This window comes from Castor canadensis, chromosome 4, assembly GCF_047511655.1.
Source record: "Castor canadensis chromosome 4, mCasCan1.hap1v2, whole genome shotgun sequence".
NCBI classification, from domain to species: Eukaryota; Metazoa; Chordata; class Mammalia; order Rodentia; family Castoridae; genus Castor; species Castor canadensis.
Window position 1 is genome coordinate 138,983,820 of NC_133389.1, and position 14,946 is coordinate 138,998,765.

Genomic DNA, 14,946 nt, shown 5'->3' on the forward strand with positions numbered 1-14,946 from the left:
GGGAAGTTGTGAGGAAAGGGTGTAGGAGGGTGAACATAGTAAAAACACTGTGTATTCATGTATGTAAATGGAAAAATGATACCCGTTGAAACTATTTCAGGAATGGGTAAGGGGAGATATGGAAGGAGTGAATTCAACTCCTATATATTGTGAGTACTTTTGTAATTGTCACAATATAACCCCAGCATAACAATAATAATAATTAAAAAATCATTCTAGCAAGGCCAGAAGTTGATCTGGCATTTTATTATTTTACTTAATAATTGATGTTGGAATTTTGTACAAAGCAAAGCAATGTGAATTGGATTTGGTAAAAGAATCTATATCCAATGCTGGATATTGAAAGTGTATATGCTATTGTCTCAACTCAAACTGAAGGGCTAATTTTCACTGTAATTGTGCAAATAATTTATCATTCTAAGGGAAATAATTGTGTTGTTTTAAAAGAATTGGCTATGAATAAGAATTTGAAAAGTGAAGAAAACTAAATATGAAATGAATAATCAGTTTAACTCATCCATATACAAATAAACAAAGCTGTTTCACTGTCTTTATTCAGTATTTTTGTAATGATTCCTTGGGAGAGTCAAATTACATTAAAATGAATTGGCCAAATATTTGCCTATTTTTAAGAAACTAATTCTAGTTAATTTCTGGTGGCTTTGGATCTTCCAGGGAACTCAGTATTGCGTTTTCGATATCCCTGAGTGTTTGAAGGGCTACTATTGGTAGAAAAAAGAGCTACTACTACCAAATAAGATATGTAATAAATTAAAAATGAAATTTAAAGTGCAATCCTGTTATAAAAGCTTATTTCACATAAGGTACAAAATGAACTTTCTGAGAATAAACAGCCTTTGGTAGGGTAATATGTTTCAGTTTCTTGGGGAAGCTCCAGATTGTATTTTCATGTTCAAAAGTGTGGATTTGGATGAAAAATTATACATGGCCATCCTAGCCACATGAATTCATACTGACAAGTGGTAAATGAATACTAAATCGCTGAGTAGTTCACTTGGGAAACATTAATATTTTCTCTTAGAAGAGTTTAAAGTAATTCTTCCTAGATCTAGAGTAGTTTAGTTCACATTGGAAAAGATGCTTTTTTTTATCTCTAGACATAAATTTACTGAATTTATTTGGAAATACTTATTTGTTGAATATTTCATTTGTAAAAGTAAAAGATTTCTTTAACTTTGCATTTAGTATCTTGACCTAAGTAACATTTGATCAAATGACCAAGTCTTATTTTTAATAATCTGATCATTTAGTTTAAATGATGCTAAAGAGTATTAACATTTTTTTCCGATACTAAAATACAATTTTATTCAACTATTGTCATATTACTTATATAAGTTCTGAAACTATTAACAATTTGTATTTCCTTATTTTCTTCAAACACTCATTCTTATTCAACATCACTCAGTGTATACAGTTCAAGTTTTTAAATATAAAAGAATGTGAAACTATGTATAATGCAATTAAAGAATGCTTAAGACCTTTGAGAAAGTATCAGATCTTTTTATACTTAGTGCTGAGGGGTTGGTTATCTATAGTCTTATCCTGCCATCTAGTGGTCAATATTCTTAAATTACGAACAATTGTTCTCCAACAGGACTAGAAATGAAATTCTCTTTTTTTCCCCCTCACATAAAAAAACCTTAACTACTAAGGAGTGTGTGTGTGTGTGTATCCACGAACGCAGACACATATGAAAACATTCTAAAGCACTTGATAGAGTGACAATAAGCAGGTGCTTATATGCATATATGATGTCGTATAATTAAAGCATCAGTTCATGTGAAGTGAGAAGAATATGTGCTTCTTAAAATATTAAGTGCAAAGGCAAGCACAGTCATCTTTTGTCACATAAATTATTATAACTATAGATATATAATATTATTTACAGTTCTGAAACCTATGGCTAGGTAAATGTAGATTCTTATATAGCTGATCAAGAATACAAATGAAATCTTTAAAACCTTGTAAAAATGATAAATATCTCTTATATCCAAGTATGAAAAAATTTTTTAAATTATTTGTTCAAAAATTCAGTCATTAATTTTCTAAAATCGTCTCTGACTTAATATAGCTAACATTTCAGACAGACAGTACTGCATATTAATTATCTCCAATAGCTATTTTTATAAACCGTTTGTTTGTCAGAAAGCAAACTTTCTGAACCATAGTAATCACCGAATACAGATTAATTGATCATATACCATGTGCCAAACATTTGGATAGGAACTGGATATACAAAATTTGGTTATAGGGACGTTCTCTTTCCTCAAGAGATTTACTTTTTACCATTAGGTAGGTATTCAGACAAACATGCTTATTTTTGTACAACTTGCTCTATAGTGTATTGAAATATACTCAATGGCTGAAACAGACCAGGACTGAGTAGACAGGAAGGGAGGATTCTTCTTGTAGTAGAAGATGCTTTTTGTAGGAAAGCATCATTTCAAAATGTACTAATTGCACTGGAACTCCAAAGGCAAGAAATAGCCTGTTCTTCACAGGGCTCTCCAGAAGCAGACTTGAGAGAAGGATTTTGCACACTGAACTTATTGAGGTTGTACTCTTCAGACCTTTGGAAAACATAGTAAGAGAGAGAATAAAGCAGATTGGGAAGAAGAATGAGGTGAGCAAGCATGTGGTCACAGGCAGAATCCTGAATTTGACCTAATCCACAGGCCTAGGCTGTGAAGCATAAACTGCATCTCTGAATTTTCCTTGTGATGTGAGGGAATCTGTCTTTAGTAGCTTTTTATTAGTTCGTACTTGCGTGAATGGGCCATTCCAGACATGGGGAACATTATTTCCTAAGGGACATGACTACCGTCAGCTGAGGCAATTGTCTGGAGAAAGATGCATCTGGAAGCTGTTGCTGCTAATTCTCCCAGCACCTGCTTACTTAGCAGGATCTCCTACAAACACTGCAGCAGGTAAACAAACCTGTGTACCTGGATTTTTCCTGCAGTTTGGAGACTACAAGTATGAGATGGAGACAACGACTATAACATGAAACCATGCAAATGGTGGTAAGGAATTACATTTTACTGTGTTCAATGTGTGATGTAATCTAAGCATGTTTAACAAGTGTGCTTTGTCCTGGTGGAGCTAGGTGAGATTGCGGTAATGAAACAAGTTCAAGAACATTTCTGAAGAAATAGATATATATTTTTGCAAGGTATTAGTTGAAGTTATACCCAGGCCCTTACATATAGTATCCATGAAATATGTTTCTCATGGTATTTGTGGATACTCAGAAAATAAAAATACTGTAGTCAGAATACGCACACTGGATTAACTAAAAGGAAGTGCAAAATATGTTTGATTTTGTGTTATATCTGTCAGTACCTAACACGATCTTAACAATGCTGTTGAGTCTCTATTTTATTTTAGGGGAAATTGAGGCAGAAAAGAAACTGATGATTAAGGATTTTTTTAAAGAACTATGCCACATCATGTAGTTATTTTCTTTAATCCTGTGAAAGCTGTATTTGCAGTTTTCAGATGAGGGGCAGAATCTTAGCAAGTTTTTAAATAAAATTTTTTTTATTAGGATGTATTCATCATATAGGAGGGATTTGAAGTGACAATTCCAATAAGACTTATATTGCGCATTATTTACATTTCCTCCATCGTCTCTCCCCCCTCATCTCCCCTTCCCATCCCACCCAAAGCAACTGCAAGAGGTATTTTAGTTCTGTTTCATATAGGTATATGAAGTCCATCAATCATATACCATCACCTTAATCTCCTTCCTTAGCAAGTTTTCATAACTGCAACTTGAAATTTTAAAGTGTTGAGTTACTGAACCTACTCTTTCTTTACAAGATGTTACTACTCACTTTATATTATTTCCAAAGTATTTAATCTGATAAGTGATTTCAAGTATTTGTAGAAAAACACTGTGTGAATGATAAGATAAAATTGAAAGGTTATTGGGGGTCACAGATAGTTCAACATTGAGAAAAGAATATCCTAAGCAGTAGTAAATAGGAAAACGCAGCACCTGCTCAGCAGGTCCACATTACAGCATCGCTGCTGGTATGGCTGCTTTCCTGATTTGTAAAGTTGGTTTCTCTCCAGAATCACGCCTTTCCCGTATAATTCATACATGAACGGTAATGTACATTTCTGAATATTAGGGCAGATGACATAAGAAATAGTGTTGGTCAATTTTTTAAAATTTTTAAAGTTTCTTGGAAACATAAGACATTAATATATTTTAAATGAATTTCAGATAGATTCATTATAGAAATAAAGAGAACTGGTTATTGATATTCTTACCCTTTTTTGCTCATTTTACAGATGCTGCCATATTAAAATATTACTAATAATTCTTAGGTAATTATCTCAAAAATGAATTATTAAAAAATTAAAAATTCTAATACCTTAAAAAAAGCATTTTCTCAGTTAATCTTGTTAACAGTAAAATAACTTTAGATGTATGCTCATTTCTGAATTTATCTTAAATAAAAATTTCCTAAAAGTTCCTAGTTTAACTTATAATGTCCAATTTGTTTATTTGTTGCTGTACTTAGACTATACTCTAAAACTGTGAGCCATCTAATATTCAGCAAATTGTAATTACAGTGCCTACCAGTTTAATAAAAATTTACAAAGCAAACAATATGCTCACTCCTTCACATCTGTACTGCCATTTTCTGTCACAATCATTTCACAGACAAAGTACGCAGAATTGAAGACACAAAGGCCTACTTAGTTCAAAATCAAGTTTACTCGAAACCACATCCTATGTTCTTTATTGTTATACTTTATTTTGGTGTTTGGTTTGTTTCTTCCACAGACTTTTAAAAACTTTTCTTGTGTGTTTGACAGTTTATTGACAGCCACAAGAGATGAGAAAAGCTGTGGATATGAGACTGGGTTTTAAAGATTTTACCCTGAAATGATGCTGTGAATGAGAAAAATAAAGGGAAATGTAAACAGTTAAATAAAGTTTTATAATCTATGTTTAGTTTTGCAGTTTTGAAGACTTTCTCATTGAACAGTGGCAGCTATTTTGAGTAAAAAAAATGATAATTGTTTACTTCATCTCTGGAATAACATTTTCTTGGCAAGATGGATCATTTGGGTAGCTCACAGCTGTTGAAATTTTGAAACTCTCTGGATATTTCCCGAGAATGATTTACAAAGTTTGCAGAACATTAAGATGGGGGGGGGTAGATATATTAAAAATGAAAGACTGTTGGAAAACCTGATTTCATAGTCCAAAAATTGACTAAGAAGAAGGAAGTAGCAGTTTCCTCTGGCTTCTAACTTGAGAACACCTGCAGCTTAGAAGGAAAATTCAGTAAATTAAAAATACATACTTTGTGAAAATACAGATTAAAAATGGATTTCAACTCCAGAGACATTCAGGTTCATAACTGACTTGGCTGATGTTTAACAATGCATGAAGAAGAGCAAATCATCAGTGTTGGTAGGAATTGGTTAATTTTGGCTATGAGGAGGATGTGCTTAAAACTAATTAGGATAAATTGTAGCTGGAAAGAAAAGATTTTGGTACTAGAAAAATCTAGTTTCAGTTAATTTATCATATATATTTAGTTATTTTATTAATGATTTCAAAAGTGACTAAACACTTTTGAAGTGTTTCAAAACTTCCCGTGAGCTTGAATTGCCTTGATTAGTGTCAATCAGGTGCACATATATTTTCTCCTAGAATATATAATTTTGAGGGGGAAATGTTAATTGTTTCAGAAAATGATTTTTGATGGCAAACAAAACCCAAATTTTAAAGCATTCAGAATCTTTTGAAATGAGTGGCCCCCTGTAAACTAATGTCTTAGAATCTTCCCAAAATTTTCTGATGTTTGGGAATTGCATACTCACAAAGGAAACTGCAGTTGTAATTCATTTAGAGATGGCAAACTGCATCAAGCTAGGCAAGTTTTGAAGGAACTTTCAGACTGCTGAAAATTACCACCTTACTCTAAGAGGATATGTGGATATTACCAAGAGAGGAGATTGGCCAAGGTTGATTTTTATTTTTTAATCACAGAATCTCTCTATCTCTCTTTCTTTCTTTTTTTTGGCTTACCATATTGATTTTAGATGCTTTTTAAACGGCATTCTCCTACCATCTTAAAATGCCCAAACTAGAACTTTTATATGTAGGCAGTCTAGTCTGAAACACTCCATCTAACTATGAGTAAATGGAGGGCCAGAGAAATTAGAACAAATTCACCGACCAAGTTAGTTTCAATATTAGTATAAGAAACAATGTTTCTTCCAGAACTTTCTCCCAAAGCCTTTGGTAGAAAGTAAAAACATTCAACACCTTCCCTATTTAATTTGATTAATTTTATTTTTCAGCAAAGCATTACAAAAATATAACTGAAAGGTTATACAATACTGAAGGGCTTCTCATTACAGCTTAGGGTGATTAACTAAAGGGCTTCTAACAATAGATTTTGACAGCTGTTCCTTACACTTTAGCATCCTCATTAAACTATTTTGTGACTTCTTCCATTCCTGTCACCGAGATGTACAATTTCTTTTTATTTCTTCTATGTATGTGAATTCTTCCTCTACTTTCTTCCCTGTCTTTTCAGGAATTTTCTCTGCATTGTTAGCATTTGAAATTGTGTGTGTGTGTGTGTGTGTGTGTGTGTGTGTGTGTGTGTGTGTGTGTGTGTTTATGGATGGGATGTGCTGAGTTTCCATTGGTGGGAGCAATATACAATATCAATAAAGGGAACTGATGTCCTTTTGTTTTCTTAACTATCCTCCCCTCTCTTTTATCTCTTCTACTTTCAAGGAACTTCTATAATTTCAAAGCTGGGATACTGAATTTGTTGTCTGATTTTCTCATTTTTTTCCTATCATATAATCCATTTCTATGGCTTTTTCTGTCTATAGTTTAGAGATTAAAAAACTTGTACTCCTTATTTAAAAAATGTTTATTGTATATGAAATATGAGATTTTTAGTTCATAATCTAGCATTGTCCTTATAGTTCTCTGTGAATTCTGATCATAAGATTTATAATATATAGAAAAACATTATGCCCTTCAATGCATATTTGAATTTTCTCTACAGGGTTTTTTTGTGGAATGTTTGAAAATCGTCTTTCATGGGATTAATGAGGTATATTAGATTTTTTCTCTCTTGTGGTTGCTGCATTTTTTTAGTCTAATGTATAGAAATGTTATTGAATTGTTATGTTGAACTTATATACAACAATCTTACTGAACTCTAGTATTATTTTTAATTGCTGTACCTTAAGTTTTCTTGGATTTTCAATTATGACAATAACTATGGTGTAATATAATACTTATACTTAATGGCTAATTCTTCTCTGTTTGCATTGGCTATGAAATTGAGACTGGTTAGATATGTTGAATAAAAGGGGTATCTGGTAGCTCCTTGCTCCTGTTCATGAGCTGACAACTAAGTATAAGATTATCATGTGCTTATGGTAGACAACTATCATCAGATTAGCAAGTCTCTTTTCTAATTTTCTGGCTGACTTAATCCTGAAACAAATGTTGAATGTTGAATTTTACCAAAATTTTTTTTCTTTAGTATTGAGAATGAAAGTTTAGCCTTTACATTTTATGCTAACATTTTTCATTATATTAAACAATGATCAACTTTGTACTATCTTTACATTTCTTAAAAATTCATTAGTATTACTAATTTATCCTTTTGCTTTAGATTCTAGTATAATTCTGTTATTGATTCTGTGTGTACAAATTTTAATATTTTGTTCAAAATGAAATCCTGCTATAATTTTTGTGTTTTTAAATAGAATATTACAGTATTATTTATCTTAGCTACTGTTTTTTAATGTCTCCTTAAGTTTTGTGTCTGAAGTGATTATCTTACTTGCCTCACCCTATTCTCAGCCCTGTCAGTCAAAACACAAGTTTCAGAAAGTGATCATACAAACAGATATATGAGAGGAGGCTTGTGGGTGGAGTCTGGCCAGCAATAAACCTGCTTCACTCATCAAGAGTTTGGGTCAATGCTTTCTACAATACATTAGGGTCAATCAGCATGATGCTAAGACTTTCATTCAACTTTTTGAGGTACAAGAATCCACACTTTTCTATAAGAGTACCTTGATAGGATGTGGGCTTTAAATTCCAGAAGTCACCACGAAACCCTGTGAAATTGGAAAATCAATATAAAAAATGTTGGATAGCAGAATCAAGAGATGAACACAGACTGTTTTTATGACTTAATGAGAAACATTCAATCTATCCATACCAAAGTCAAATTCCTCCAGCTTTTTTTCAGTTTGTGATTCAAATTTTTACTCCTGTAAACAAACTGATGAGGAAATGATATTAATTGTCCTAATACTGTTCTCCATCTCTCTCTGTCTTTCTCATTTTCCCCCTCCCATACTTTCTCCCCTCCCCACCCCGCCTTTCTCATCTCCTCCTCTCCCTGTCATCCCTCTTTGTTAGATTTTCTACCTTTTTCCAGTGATAATACTTAGGGTTGGAAGCTGTTTATATAATGTACAGTTATATATTTATTCAATTACATGTTTATGTTTATATTGTTATATATGAAATGATTGGAAATACAAATATAGAAAACTTAGAATATATGGATCATTAAGGGATAGTGTGCTAATTTCTTTGACAAATGAGAAATCATAATATATAGATATCTTATAATAAACAAGTAGATTATTAGCAAATTCCAATTTAAGGAAGTAAAAGCACAGTGTAACTGGGGGAGATTTGTTTGGATTTATGACACTGCATCTTTGTGATAAAGAGCACAAAATTCTTTTTAAATACTAAAAACTTCAGTGTAACAGTTAAGTTTTTACAATGTAAAAAGTAAAGTCATTTGAATAGTTTTCTTCATGACTTGTTAATTTTGAATACAGAGAATAAACAGAGTAGGTAGATACACATATGTACTATGTAATGTAATTCTTTATAAAATTCACAGTTAGATGCATTTGGTTATGTGAAATAAAAGAAGACAGTGTCATTAGAGGGCTTCTTTAAAACACAGTAAAGATAACACTTGTATGCATTAAACACTGATTGCCATCTCATGTGTGTTTTCCTTGAGGGAGTAAGGATCCAATGAATAGTTATTGTTGGAGAAAATGATTAGTGAACTCACCAATGCTGTTTCTATGTCTCTAATGTAAACTTGTCACTTGACCTAAGGACACTTTTGCTTTTATTTAATGTTTCTGCTACCCATGAGAACATAACAACAGAGCATATTTCACAAAGGATCTTGATTTCCAAAAGCTTTCAATTCCATAGCAAAGGCTCAATTTAAGATAATTATTTATGTACTGAACATTTGAAATAATGTTATAAAATTTTCTTAAACTGAACAAGTTGACATTATTTTGTAATGGTTAATTTTTACACTGCAAGATGAAAATGACTTGAAATTGCATGTTAGGACTTTTTAGCTTTCATCTGGAAACAGTATTTCTAAAGCCGACTTCAGTGCTGGGCCTGGAGGAGGGACCAGGTTTTAAATTAAAAAATCAGCATGAATAAGCAGAGTAATGAAATAAATATCCACTGAACAGCAAATACTCTAAATTGAAGTAGTCAATTTGATAAATGCAAAAATATATGTCAAAATTAAATTATGGGTGTTATGGGAATAAGTACCAACTAGAGAGTTCTGGAAAGATTTTTGCGTGATGAAGAAATATGCTAAAATTCTGAGGAGGTCATTTAAATACTGATGGGATAGGACACCATAGAGAGGAAAAAGCCTGGGGGCGGGAAATGGAATCAAGGTGATTTGGAAACTGATACATGGCTGGTATATAAAGAAAACCAGAAATCAAAATTGAGTTCAAAGTTTCAAGGCTGAGGAACATGTGGAGTTATAATTGTATTGTTATGGGGAAGTCGTGAAAGAAAACCAAGTACATCTGACAGTTCATTATTTTTAGATGCAAGTTCAGAATTATATGTGAAATTCAAGAACAGTACAGAGGTGACATGTCCATAAGACTTGGGTTGACAAACTACAAAAGCTCAGTAGAAAATGAGCAATACAGGTCTGGATATAGGGAAATAAGTTCAGACAAATGTAGGTGAAAATTCTGAGTAAATAGTGCATAAATATTCAAGTAGACTCTTTCTGCTGATAATTTTCCTTTTACCGAAACAAAATACTTTCTTTTTGAGCACTAATGACTGGTTGCAGCGTGCCAAACCTCCTGATAAATGGAGGTTTTAGGAGGTTTCAATATTCTTGCTCTTTCTGGAGAGATAAAATTTTGTCAAACAAAAAAATTAGAACTACATACAAAAATTCATTTTGATGGTCATTTAAACTTTCCTTTTCCATATAGTTTCCTCTTATGGATTGTATTTAACACATGATTATTCAACTATCCTGACTGATAGGATAGGTCTTAGTTGAACATAAAAGTCAAACCAATCAAAATCAGACAGTCACAAGGCATTGTTCTTTGTTCAGAGAGTTTGGTTCAGAACTGATGGAGGTACTGGTAAGTACAGAAGGAGAAAAAGAAAAAACATTTTTAAGGGGGAGCAACACATGATAGAATTGTATTATTACCAGTTCTTTTTAAAGGCACTATTGAGTGATCTTCATCAGAAGTAGATATCTGTTACCATTTTAAGGGTGAAATGTAAACGTTGCTTATTCTTTAATAGACACATTTCTTAATCTGGTAATAAGGTGTAAAGGATATCATCATATGTGGAATCATAACAAAGAAGTAAAAACATGTTCTCAAAGAGATAACCACCAAATGGAAAAAATAAACTTGTTTGATGAGGCTAGTAGTATGATAATTTGTAGTTAAAAGGAAAATAATTAGAAAAAGATCAAAGGAAAGAATAAATTCACAGTAGCTGTTAATAAGTTATAGTCCTGGAATAAATACATTGACCAGATTAAAAAAGGATCTCTGATGAAAATATATTAATAGTTGGTACAATAAGTCTAGAAAATGATTTCATGAACATATTCATTGAAAGTATTATAGCAAAGGAAAAAGTAGTCATAGTGAAACACTTCATATAAAACATTTAGTAGAGTTAATTTTGCAACAATATAACAAATTCATATATTCTTAGCAATTTCTTCATATACTATTTTCACTGATGGCTTCTTTCTTTTTCTTTTGGTTTTAATTAGTCCTTCTTTTGATATTCTTTGAATGAAACCTACAAAGAGGGAAAACAACAAATTTGTGAATGACAAGGATACACAATAAAATATTTATCTAAATTTTCTCAAATTATATTTCTAATATTAAACCCAAAAGATATGATTGCTTTGAAAGCCTTTAATTTCTCTTTCTATAGAACAACCTATTTCTAATAAATATTATTTTATGTATTAGACATATTTATAAATAGTGACCTATATATAAGAGCTAGCAAAAAAGAATAAGCAATTCAGCTAGAAATCCATGCTCATTTTATTTAAAAGGGTAGAATGAGGCTGCATGTGGTTGGTAGGATTACCAATTTCATATTCTTTCTACTCAATTATAAACACCATTTTTATATTCAGAAAAAATTAATCAATACATTAAAATTTTGCATACTACAAGAAAGCTTAAAGGAATTTGGTGTGATTTTTTTAAAAAATAAATTTAGTATTTAGACATTTAAAAAAATAAAATTTTGAATTGGTTTTAAATTGATTGTTTTTTCTGTTTACACATTGAAAGGAATTATAATGAGCACATCCAGCCATATTATCTAAATCTACTTAATAAGAGCACATTTATTAATTAAAGCATCATACTTAAGTGCTTATAACAAAGGGAAATAATTACAAGATATTTTATAGATTAAATTTCATTCATAACTTCAATGTAATTGCTTTTCCAAACACTAGTGACTTAATGAGAAAAACATCTATACCTTTTTTACATGCCTTAACACATGCTCTTTTAGAAGTAAAATTGTTCTCATTTCCCCCACATCCACTATACTTAAATGGGCGACATTTCCTGATGACCGAATTATAGTAGAATCTGGTTTCATTGGCATGACACAATCCTCTGTCTGCTGGGTCCAGACACCATGAGGGGCCATGATATTCTAAAACATCAAGAAAACATGATAAGTCCTATGTGACAATAAAATTGAGAGTTTCTTATTATGAGTTATTTACAGGTTAGTTTTATGGCATGTATACATAAAACAGTAATCTTAATGAATAAAAATAGTACATTATAAATATCATGTATTTTAATTCCCAGAAAATGTTTAAACAAATCTAAGTATCCATAATACCAGTATCTTTCTTCAATGAATAAAAACAAGATACATTTCCTAAAGAGAAGTGCTATGATTACTCTTCATAGGAACAGATGTGTCATATATAATAAATAATCACTTTTCAACAATTTAGCTTCTGAAAATGTGTTAACTATAAATTTATAAATATATGTGAATAAAGTTATCAACTTTTGCAGTTTGGAACAGATAGGCTGGTCTGTTAATGGGACCAATGACTTTCAAAAACAGAAGAGAAAATGCAACTAAGATAATAAAAGAAACACAGAGAGAATTAGTTTTAGTTTAGTGGCAATTTTTAAGTTCCTCTGGGAATTTCTGTCAGTAAAAGGAAGCTGGTTCTCTTCATTAGCCCAGCTACACCTCTTGATGTTAATCAACCAATATTGCAGGTAAGTTGTTGGGTGGCGATGGATCAATGCATGAAAACTTTAGTGGTTTTGCCAGATGGTGAGATGAGATACAGCACATGCAGATGAAGATTTGCTAAATGTTCAATATTGGCAGAAAGCATAACTTCAAGGAGTCCTGTAGCCAACGAAGGCAAATAGGTTGTGCAGAAAGCAAGAAGTAGTCTTTTGGCAAATGAACCTAGAGAACTGTAAAGGAAAAGAAATAAAATGAAACAAAGTGTGGAAAAAAATCTTAATTTGGTGAACATATTTTTACCATCTCTTGCCATCTAGATATTCAAACCGAAATTAGGGTATTTCAACATAACTTATGTAATACAGAAAAATATTCTGGGGAATTTAAGGAGTGACTACTACAGGAAGAATATATGAGGAAAAATTCTTAGTGAATGCTTTTTGGGTCAAAATTCAAAAACTACAATTGCATAAAAATATTGTTTTTGTTTAAGTCTTTGGCTAGATATATAAACACTGCTTTAAAGAAACCTCTGGAATCTTAAAACTGTTCAAAGTTATGCCATCTAGACTTATTCATCCTACTTATAGAAGACATGGTGAACATGATTGTGTGCTATCAAAAATCAAAATTAAGAATTATCTGTGTGAGTGTGTTGCAAACTTTGTACAAAATGTTGACATTTCCTGACACTGAGCATAGTTTACGTGGGAGAATTTAATGTCTAGGAGAGGTGTGTACTATTGTACAAATTATTCCAATGTGTTTCCTGTGGGCTTTTGTGACTCCACAGCTTAGAATTTAAAATGGCCATCACCTTTTAACAACCTTTATCTCATGAGCTTCCATTCCTAGGTCTAGAAACAAGACAGGTAGACTATAAGCAACTGGCCCAATCTGAGAAACAGAGAAAATTGATATTCTCTTTACTTTTTTTCCCTAATACGCATCCACAGATGCTTCATTATAAATGTATATGGCCAGGAGCTAGTGGTTCATACCTGTAATTCTAGCTACTCAGGGGGCAGAGATCAGAAGGATGGAAGTTCAAAGCCATCCCAGGCAAGTAATTCGTGAGAACCTCTCTCTCAAAAAAAAAAAAAAATTCACAAAAAGGGCTGATGCAGTGGGTGGCTCAAGGTGTAGGCCCTGAGTTCACACCCCAGTACCACAAAAAAACAATGTATATGACAAGATGGTGCATAACTTAAACCTATTTCACTTTAGCATTTTGTGTACACACTGCTTCCACCTACAGTAAGTTGAAGATAAGATATGTGTAAATTGTACTCTTCTTTACAAGTTATTTTATAACTTTATAGCAATACCCTCTTCAAAGCCCTTATTCCTGAACAGAATTTTCTGTTGACAGGGAGCAAATGCCTTCCCTACATCCTGCAATATACAACCTGTGGTAAATCTGTTCCCATAATAAAAATCAAGGTTAGTTCAAAGATGCACTAGTCTGGTACATTTGGGACTACAAAGCACAGACATGAGGTACCAAGGAAGGAGGCAGTTTATAAAACCAAGAGCCTAGAGCACAAGGTAGAAACTAGAATCATGACAGACCTTTCTGGTGCAGCCAAAACCATAGAGAATGACACAGGCATAGTGGGGACATTCCCCTGTATTCTGTCCTCCTTTGGCCATTCAGTAACACAACAATATCTATCTGCTCTTGACCAAACCTACTCAGAAGTTAGAGGAAAAATGTTCCCCAACATATAGCATAAAGCAGGAGTTTGGCTTGACAGCAAACATACAGCTGAATAGCATATATGCCCTCAGACAAATTTTCCAACCAGTTAAAATATACAAGGCATCAGATTACTTCTGCCTGATACTGTTTGTGACTCATGAATCAGGTAATATCTGGCATACCTCTTCTCACAGCCTGGGGTTAGTGTGCAGATGTGCAGTGGCTCTGTTATCTGATACTTGCTCCAGCTCAGATGGTGCTTACATGACTGACTCAATGGTCAGAAAAAACTTTCTCTGTCTCACTTTGTTTGCCCTGATGTCAACCACTACTTACACAGATCATCAAACATAGCACAGCACAGCTTCCACAAAGATCAACAATGAGGTTCCTAACACTAGAAAGAATATTTCTGTGGTGGTTTAAAATCAGAAATTAATCAGTAAAGATGTATTACATTGGGATAATTTTTAGAAAGAAATGTAACAAATTGCCATCATTTTGGAAGTATTTATTACTCTTCAAAACATGAATTGCACCTGACGTAAAGTAATTCGTTTTAAGACCATTTTAACTGTGAGCAGTAAAACTATTATTGGGTTTTTCT

The 14,946-nt window shown here is 32.4% G+C and overlaps 1 protein-coding gene across 2 annotated transcripts in view; it reads right to left on the reverse strand.

Moving 5' to 3' along the window:
- Window positions 1-6,620: 6,620 nt before the first annotated feature.
- Window positions 6,621-14,946, reverse strand: part of Tfpi (tissue factor pathway inhibitor) — an 83,763-nt gene continuing 75,437 nt past the window's right edge. For both annotated transcript variants that reach the window (XM_020182744.2, XM_074071246.1), the window contains exons 7-8: window positions 11,891-12,070; window positions 6,621-11,182 (exon numbers count right to left, since the gene is read on the reverse strand). In XM_020182744.2, coding sequence (XP_020038333.1) covers window positions 11,079-11,182; window positions 11,891-12,070 — 284 coding nt within the window. In that variant the 3' untranslated portion in view covers window positions 6,621-11,078. The remainder of the gene's footprint in view (window positions 11,183-11,890; window positions 12,071-14,946) is intronic.